General features: G+C 24.6%; 3 protein-coding genes across 3 annotated transcripts; all 3 read right to left on the bottom strand.

Moving 5' to 3' along the window:
- Positions 1-269: 269 nt before the first annotated feature.
- On the bottom strand, positions 270-2,014 carry Irbp18 (Inverted repeat binding protein 18 kDa). The gene is made up of 4 exons (XM_011501716.1): positions 1,822-2,014; positions 1,161-1,265; positions 941-1,097; positions 270-885 (listed from the first exon to the last, which is right to left on the bottom strand). The coding sequence occupies exons 1-4, from the start codon at positions 1,822-1,824 to the stop codon at positions 794-796; spliced, it is 357 nt and encodes a 118-aa protein (XP_011500018.1). The 5' UTR covers positions 1,825-2,014; the 3' UTR covers positions 270-793.
- Positions 2,015-2,529: 515 nt separating this feature from the next.
- Positions 2,530-5,310, bottom strand: atms (RNA polymerase II-associated factor 1-like protein antimeros). Its single transcript, XM_011501715.1, has 8 exons — positions 4,923-5,310; positions 4,749-4,841; positions 4,353-4,680; positions 4,140-4,283; positions 3,969-4,072; positions 3,677-3,893; positions 3,340-3,607; positions 2,530-3,268 (listed from the first exon to the last, which is right to left on the bottom strand). Exons 1-8 carry the CDS (start codon positions 4,985-4,987, stop codon positions 2,583-2,585), a joined length of 1,905 nt encoding a protein of 634 aa, XP_011500017.1. The 5' UTR covers positions 4,988-5,310; the 3' UTR covers positions 2,530-2,582.
- Positions 5,311-6,586: 1,276 nt separating this feature from the next.
- On the bottom strand, positions 6,587-8,051 carry LOC105363910 (uncharacterized). Its single transcript, XM_011501714.1, has 4 exons — positions 7,705-8,051; positions 7,326-7,516; positions 6,883-7,076; positions 6,587-6,814 (listed from the first exon to the last, which is right to left on the bottom strand). Exons 2-4 carry the CDS (start codon positions 7,514-7,516, stop codon positions 6,627-6,629), a joined length of 573 nt encoding a protein of 190 aa, XP_011500016.1. The 5' UTR covers positions 7,705-8,051; the 3' UTR covers positions 6,587-6,626.
- Positions 8,052-8,068: the final 17 nt, after the last annotated feature.

Genomic DNA, 8,068 nt, shown 5'->3' with positions numbered 1-8,068 from the left:
TATATAGGAGAACATGAATCTGGATCGTAACACAGAACCGATCAATGTGGTTATGGACCATCATTTACCTGATCACATCGACTCTGTAGTAACTGTTTTACATAACTAAACATGCACAAGAGATGGTCCCATTTAACAACTTGCCAAATCTTGATGTTATTTTTTAAAATGATATTAATTGTTTATTTCACAAGACAGTAAATCAAACGTTGTATAAAATTTATTCAAATATTTATTAAATATAAATTATAAAGCTAATAGTACTTCTCGAAGTTCTCGATGTTTCATTATTAATAAAATAAAAGGTATTTTATTCAAAATAACATTAATGTCAATATTGTATGTTGAACATTGACATTTGAAAAATATATGTATGTATATAATGGACTATACAAACAGTATTAGCAAAATGCTTGACTTTTATAAATACATTTGTGAAGTTGATGCTTCACACTTCTTTGGATACTTATATAAATGTGTAAATGCATACACAAATTAGTAATCTAATCACTATATTCTCTTGATTTGGGAATAGTGACGCTTCTCTTTTTTACAGATTTTTATTGTACCAGTTCAAAATTTTTCAATTTTCAAAGATGATATTATCTTTAGTTGGAATAGATATTGTAAGTATTCATTTTTTTTATCTTTGTCATGAAATATAACAATGCACTGATTAACATCTTTCCAAGATGGTTGTGCATTATTTGGATAAAGAAATAATATATAATTTCTTATTGAAATGAAATTGTCTTGCATTCCTTTTGTATAGAATGTCTATTATTTGAATTGGTTAAGACTTTAATGGGTCATCTGACTTGCAATCATCTGTAAGGAGGGAACTCAAATCAACATCTTGTAAGCTTGTGGAATGATGATTGGAACCTAAAAGTTTATAATGTAATTGTAAAGAAACTTTTTAAAACTAATTTAATTATACCTGCATGAGCCAAAAATAAATCTTTTAAAAATCCTAATTCTTTATTAAGCATTTTTATTTTCTCTTCTAAAAGTTCATTTTCCATCTTTAATTGATTAACACGTTCTAAAGTTTGTTGTGTTCTCATTTTACTTTTTACTCTAGATTTTTTTACAGCCTATAAAATTCAATTATAAAAATTATTTACTTCTTCAAAAACAATATACTGTTTTAAATTTACTTGATTATTTCGATCTCTTCGCTTTCTATAATCTTCGTCATCATCTTCCTCCGACATATGTTTCTTTCTTTTACTACCAGAATTCTCCTTATTTCTGGGTGCCATCTATAAAGATATTTTATTAATAGTAAGAAACTAATATTAAATTACAATTATATATTGGATAAATATGATATTTTTAATATATATATATGCAATGTTTTTATCAAATTTGTAAGCAAGAGTCCATTTTCAACTTTTTCTTCTGTATATCATCATTTAACAATTTAACAAACAACACTTGAAATTTTTTCACATATTTGCAGCTCTTTGTCAAGTTTAATTATTAAAATAAAGTGAAAATTAAAATTGCCAAAAACAGTAATAAATTTTTTATTTTCTTATTATGTTATTTTACATTTCACTATCTTGACTACTTAAATATAAGAGAAAATTTGAAAAGATTGTGCAAGCATAAAACAAATTTTACGAAAATAAACATTATTTTGATGCATTTTTAGAGATGGTATGAAATATTGAAAAAAAAAAAATTATTTTAAAAACAGAATATTTAAATGCTTGAAAATATTACGCACATTTTTATTTACACTTAAAAAACGATTTCACAATAATTACGAGTTATAGCTTGAATGTTTGATGTTTTTTACGAAATAAACGTTACCATGTGTACAATTATATTACAAGTCGTTTTGGTAGGTCAAGAATGACGCAATTTCTGACTGAAGTTCCTCAACCATCAGTGTGTATAATAAAACTTAGTATTGATATAAGTTCTGCGCATGTCATGCGGGATATTTGAATTTTATTAAATACTCGTATTGACTATTTTTGTAATTATTACCAATCATTAAATATAATAAATGTATTTGTAATTGATTTAAAATTTTAAATAATGAAAATTAAATTATACTTATCTTTTTAATTTTTTAATATTATTAAAAAGTTTTATTTTAATACTAAATATGCACACATTTATATTTTATTTAATTATTAATAATGTAATTCTCATAATAGAGCTCAAATAACATTTATTGGTTGATTTACAAATAAAAATAGTAGATACTTATAATTATATAATATTTTTTAAGACTATAAATTTTTTTAATTTAAATGGTATAAAATATTCATATACTAAAAAAATATTTTGAAAGATAGTTTTTATTTTATATTTAATTAAAATTTTTAAAATTTACTTAAACTATTATGCCAAGTAATAAAGAAAACATTTGTATAATATTATAGCTAATGTAAAAGAAATATATTATACATCTCATATTGTTTTAGTAAAATTAATCAAAACATTCATTTTGAAAACTTTCTGTCAGCAATTATTGATATACAAAATTATATATATATATATATATATATATATATATATATATTCGTCATTAAAAATTTAATTAAAAATAATATAATATAATTTTATTCGCTTTCTGAACCACTTTCACTACCACTGCCGCTACCGCTACCACTGACACTTCCACTCTCCTCGCTACCACTTGCAATTTCACTAGCTGAAGCAGATCGAGATCTTGATTTTGATTTTGAAGCTGATTGTGATCGTGATCTCGATCGCGATCGCGACCGTGATTGAGATCGAGATTTTATAAGAGAACCGGATCTTGATCTTGATCTTGATCTTGACTGTGATTTTGTAGGTGATCCGGAACGTGATCGTGATGGTGATTTCTCAGGTGAACCTGAAACTGAGCGTGACTGTGATTTTATAGGAGAACCTGATCGAGATCTAGAATGTGATTTTTCAAGTGAACGAGATTGTGAACGAGACTGAGATCGTGATCGTGATTGTGATCGTGATCGTGATCTTGATCCTGATCTTGATCTTGATTTTGATCGTGATTGAGATCGCGATTGAGATCGTGATCGTGACTTTGATCGACTTCGTGTTGAATGTACCGAGCGAGTTGAACGCGCTTTTGAAGGTGATCTAGATCTAGATTTAGAACGTGATACTGATTTCGATCTAGATTTTCGGCTAGACGTTCGTGACGATACACGCGACGAGGCTCGAGATCCTTCATTTTCTCCATCGTGTTCTGGGTTCACCTCATTTTCATTCTCTTGATTGTCCTCATTATCAGAACTTTCTAAAAATGAAACCAAAGAATTGTTTATTAATATAATCTAGTACTATATATAAAAATTGCAAAATACAAACCCTTATCGTCATTTTTGTTTGTATTTTTTAGAGTTTGCATTTCCTCTTCTATCTCCTCCTCCTCCTCCTCCTCCTCCTCTTCTTCATCATCATCTTCATCATCCTCACAAGGAGGCTCTAGTTGTTTTTCTCTATAACGTTGCATTCGATATTCATTGGCATTTAGTGGACGGTGACGAACAACAAGTCTGGTATTATTAACTGGCTGACCAGCTTTTTGTCTACGTTTACTGAGTCTTACTCTAGTCTCCAATTCATTGTAGTATACCTATTGCAAAGCCTTTAAGTATAAATATGTTTTGATAATAAATTATAAGAAATAATTCAATTTTCTTACCCCATCTTCGCGTAAAACAAGAAAGTAGTTTTCTTCGTAGCCTTTAGAAGCTTTACTTTTAACATTCCAGTTATATTCTCTAGCCATTTTGTATTCATATTCATCTTCTTCAGCATAATCAATACCTGAACAGAAATCTCTTTTTCTTTTTTCAAGAGTTTCTTCTAAGGGTAGGAAATAAGCAACAAATTGTTCACCACTTTCATCCATCACACCTCTTAAAATATAAAAGTTTAGAATATTAATTCTCTTTTATTTTAATAAAGTATTTATTTCCTGTAATATTACTAACCGAATCATAGCCTGCGACATTTCTTCAATTTGTGCAGGTACTGAAAGACCCATAGGAGCTGGATCAGAATCAAAAATAACTTGTGCACAAGGATATTTCCATATCTATGAAAATTAATAAATAATTATATTTATTTGATATATTTTTTTAATTTTAATGTGCTTAATATACCTTAAAATCTGGATAAACTGGGAAAATTTCTATAGGTTGAACATTTGGTTTACTATAATGTTTTTCAATAAGTTTTTTATTATCATCAAAAGTTTTTTCTATTGCTCGAATTTGAGAATCACGATCCATGTATAAAGTTTCCTCCTATATTTGTTAGAAAATTTTAAAATAATTAAATATTCTAGTACAAAAACAAAGTTAAATTTTCAATACCTTAAAATGTTTCTTAATATTGTGTCCAACTTTTGCCTCTACTTTATCAGAAGTTGTCTGAGGCTGAAATCTAGTTTGTTCTGTAGAAATATATTCTGTACGTCTAAGCCAAGATACACTTCTCGCATGATGTCGGGATCTTTTTGAATCTTGAGGTGTAAGAATATCTTCTTCTAATAATTTTTCATCTGCTGGATCCAACTGAGCATTTAGATCTCCAATATATGTATCTCGATTTATCAAATCAATTTCTACTCCCAAATCATGTTCAGTTAATACTTCATATTTATAATTACGCTCTAAGGATGTTGGATTATATTGAATAAACCTATTAAAGATAAATTATTTGAATTATATTTAACACTGTTTGTTTATTTCTAATCATGTAATAATCACCTAGTTGTTTCAAAAGGATAACTTATAAATTTGGGATCAAATGCAATATCTGGTAGTGTATTGCAGTATTTTACTTTACAGATTAATTCTAATCTAAAACAATAAATACATTAAAAATTTTAAATAAAACAATTATATATGTGGAGTATCTTAGAAGGTTAGAAATAAAATTACCTTTTTTCTGTAGGTCTTACTACACCTCGTTTATCAGCAGTTCCATTTTGTATAGTTGGCGGCATTATTTTTATTAAACTTATACATAAATTGTTTTAAAGATATAGTTAATGTTATAATTTCTTGGACAATGTACGTTTTATATTGATGATAAATTCTAATCCTGATTATCTATCGCGGGCAACCGTAATCTAAGAGACTACTCTTAATCATTTAGTTTCGATTTTCGTACCTCAATTATTGTTACAACTTCTTTCCCGAATTACAAATAACCATGTTTGGAGTTTTTACCGCTCTATTTCAATTTCGAATAATTTAAAGCAAAGGAACCACAAATTTATACATGTGTGTGGCAAAACACGCATTCTTCGCTTAACCGAATGTAAATTTGAATATTAGCTTCATGAGTAGACACCGATCAATTCATAAATATGAATTAAAAATTTATTCAGAAATAATAATAGGCGATCTTTATTCAATTATTTTTAGCGAAAACTGTCTTTATTAAAAATATTACGTTTAATGTTGGTATTTTCATAATTAATTGTGTAACATGTAAACCTAATTTAAATTGAATATCTTTTTTTTTTCTTACAAAACATTACTGAAATTACAAAATGAACATTCATTTAAATTTTAGAGAATTAAAAAATGCTACTTTACAATATTTTAAACAATTTTATAACATTGTCATGGATATAATTATACTAGTAATTATCTAAATGTAAATATCTAAATATAAATAAATATAATTCACAAATTCAATTTTATGAACTAGTATTCAGACATATCAATAATCAGTGTATAAATAAAATTTTTAATTTTATTTACCCAATGTTTCATTTATCAGTGTTTTTATGTTCTGTTTATATTTCATAGCAAAAATTAATATTGGTAATTATTTCCTGCATTGTAGCAATTGAATGTACGAATATTTATTACCATAAAATAATTGTTGTATTGTATTTCAACTTTACTAAAAAAAAATTTTAATTTGGATTGATTATATTTAATAAAATTACTACATTTTATAGAGATGTGATATATATTATTTTTCTTATAGAAAAATTATTCACTAGTATAAATATAATCATATTAATTAAAATAACAAGTTTTGTTTAATAATATTAAATTTTTTTAATTTTCTTATAAGAAATAATTATTTTTTACTGTTATGTAGATAAAAATACGTCCAGAAATGTTTCGTGCCTTTTCAATTTTTTTTTTATTAAACTTAAATGATTAAAAAGTGTCATTTCGTAATAAATTTTAAAAATTAGATAATAAAAATTCTTTATTTTAATTATTTTAGAAATTAAAATTGAGCATATTTAATTAAATACATAATTTAATTAATTCTTATGAAAATATACTGATACATTTTATTAAAAAGAAATCATGTATGCAAATGAAAAATTTATTTATGTTAAAATGTTTCATTATTATTATATCAACTTTTTGAAGAATAACGAAGTTTTATACAAATTGTAAAATTATGAATAAAAAATTTAAATTATCTAAAAGTTTTATGTAAAAATAGTTTTCGATGTAAATCAAAACAAGGTAAATGAAATGTTTCTAATAGATAATTAGTAAATAAATATAGTAAATTAATGATTTATTAACAGTGATGTATGATATTATAAAGTTCTTAAAATATTTATATCACAATTTATATTGTAAATACTTTTATTATAAATATTTTTATTTTTTAATTAACTCGTTGATCGTAGAAAAATGGGTCTGCAAATTTTTCATAATTTCTTGTCTTTGATACATAACTTCATTATGACATAATTTTGAAAATAATAATGGACACTCATATTGTAGTTTTTCAATATAATTTGTGTCTTCTCCATGAGATTCAAATATAAATTCAGAATCTGTGTTCACTATAAGAAACAGAATAACAAATATATTTTAATTATAATTGTTTTAAATATTTGTTTAACTAGCTTACAGCAATTGAATCTTAAGATAAAACAGGTACGATGCTTTGATTCTATTACATAATTCTTTTTTGTTGATGTTACTATAAAATGTGCTTGAGCATCGTTTTGAATCATTGGAAGGTAATTAAACCGTTCTGTATATTCTACAGAATATTGCCATTCACCATAATTACCAGAATCATCAATAATGTTAAATTGTTTTCTAAAAATATTTAATTATGTTATTCAAATTTTAATCTTTTCAATCACTTTTAATTAACAAACACATGACATTTAAAATAATTATAACAAAATTAATTTTAACATACAATCTAAAGATATCTAAAATATAAATACAAATTGAAAAATTAAAAAAAATTATATATATATATATATATATATATATATAAAGGTTATAAACATAAATATTAATTGTAAATTATACATAAAATTAATATATTAAATAACTCACATAGTTGGATTTAACTTCATCATATTTCTGAAGTCTGCTACAAATTCCCAAACATGTTCAGCCTTAGAATGTTTAATTGTAGCTTCATAAATCAAATAGTGAGTCCATTTATAAAAAAATAAAAAATAAAACATAAATAAACTTATTCCACTATAAGCTAAGTTTCTAGTCTTCCATTTCATTGGATTCATCTTTAAGCAATGAAAAATATTTCATTTTTAATTTATTATATTTGATAAAAAAAATTCATGTTATTTTATAAATAATATATTTACATAATTTATACGGTGTATAATATTATTGTAAAAGTTTTAATAAACAAATTATAAGATACTATTTATCATTTTGGTTTTACAAAAATTTATTTAAAAAAAAATACCTTTTATAATAGCTTTAATTAGTTAATAAATAACTTTTAAAAATAAACAAATAATACGTAGATATTTGTACACTTTTCTAACGACAAAAATTAACAATATAAAGAATTTATATTAACAGAATATTGTATGATTCAGGATGTATACTTAAATCTACTGAAACCGCCGTCCTGTGATAATCAAAAAACGGAAGTTAATATCAGATTTCACTACTGTACAGTCCAATCACTGTTTGCCGACTACTTTCAGATTATATAGCGAATGTATATAATACAGAATACAAAATAAGATTTCACTTACATTACTTCTCATTTTAAGTTTTACATACATCAAATAAAATAAACGTATAAAATTATACAGCTTACA

Source organism: Ceratosolen solmsi, unplaced genomic scaffold (assembly GCF_000503995.2).
Source record: "Ceratosolen solmsi marchali unplaced genomic scaffold, CerSol_1.0 scaffold23, whole genome shotgun sequence".
Lineage (NCBI taxonomy): Eukaryota > Metazoa > Arthropoda > Insecta > Hymenoptera > Agaonidae > Ceratosolen > Ceratosolen solmsi.
This window is presented reverse-complemented; position numbering and strand designations above follow the sequence as displayed.

Excerpts from the sequence above, each read along its gene's own strand:
- LOC105363910 (XM_011501714.1), bottom strand. The coding sequence starts at position 7,516 with ATGAATCCAATGAAATGGAAGACTAGAAACTTAGCTTATAGTGGAATA. Across the intron at positions 7,077-7,325 it reads ATGAAGTTAAATCCAACTAT|AAAACAATTTAACATTATTG; the intron begins GTGAGTTATTTA and ends AAATATTTTTAG. Across the intron at positions 6,815-6,882 it reads TATCTTAAGATTCAATTGCT|TGAACACAGATTCTGAATTT; the intron begins GTAAGCTAGTTA and ends TGTTTCTTATAG.
- atms (XM_011501715.1), bottom strand. The coding sequence starts at position 4,987 with ATGCCGCCAACTATACAAAATGGAACTGCTGATAAACGAGGTGTAGTA. Across the intron at positions 4,842-4,922 it reads GTAAGACCTACAGAAAAAAG|ATTAGAATTAATCTGTAAAG; the intron begins GTAATTTTATTT and ends TTATTGTTTTAG. Across the intron at positions 3,894-3,968 it reads ATGTCGCAGGCTATGATTCG|AGGTGTGATGGATGAAAGTG; the intron begins GTTAGTAATATT and ends TTATATTTTAAG.
- Irbp18 (XM_011501716.1), bottom strand. Across the intron at positions 1,098-1,160 it reads GAAGAGATCGAAATAATCAA|GCTGTAAAAAAATCTAGAGT; the intron begins GTAAATTTAAAA and ends TGAATTTTATAG. Across the intron at positions 886-940 it reads TTTATTTTTGGCTCATGCAG|GTTCCAATCATCATTCCACA; the intron begins GTATAATTAAAT and ends ATAAACTTTTAG.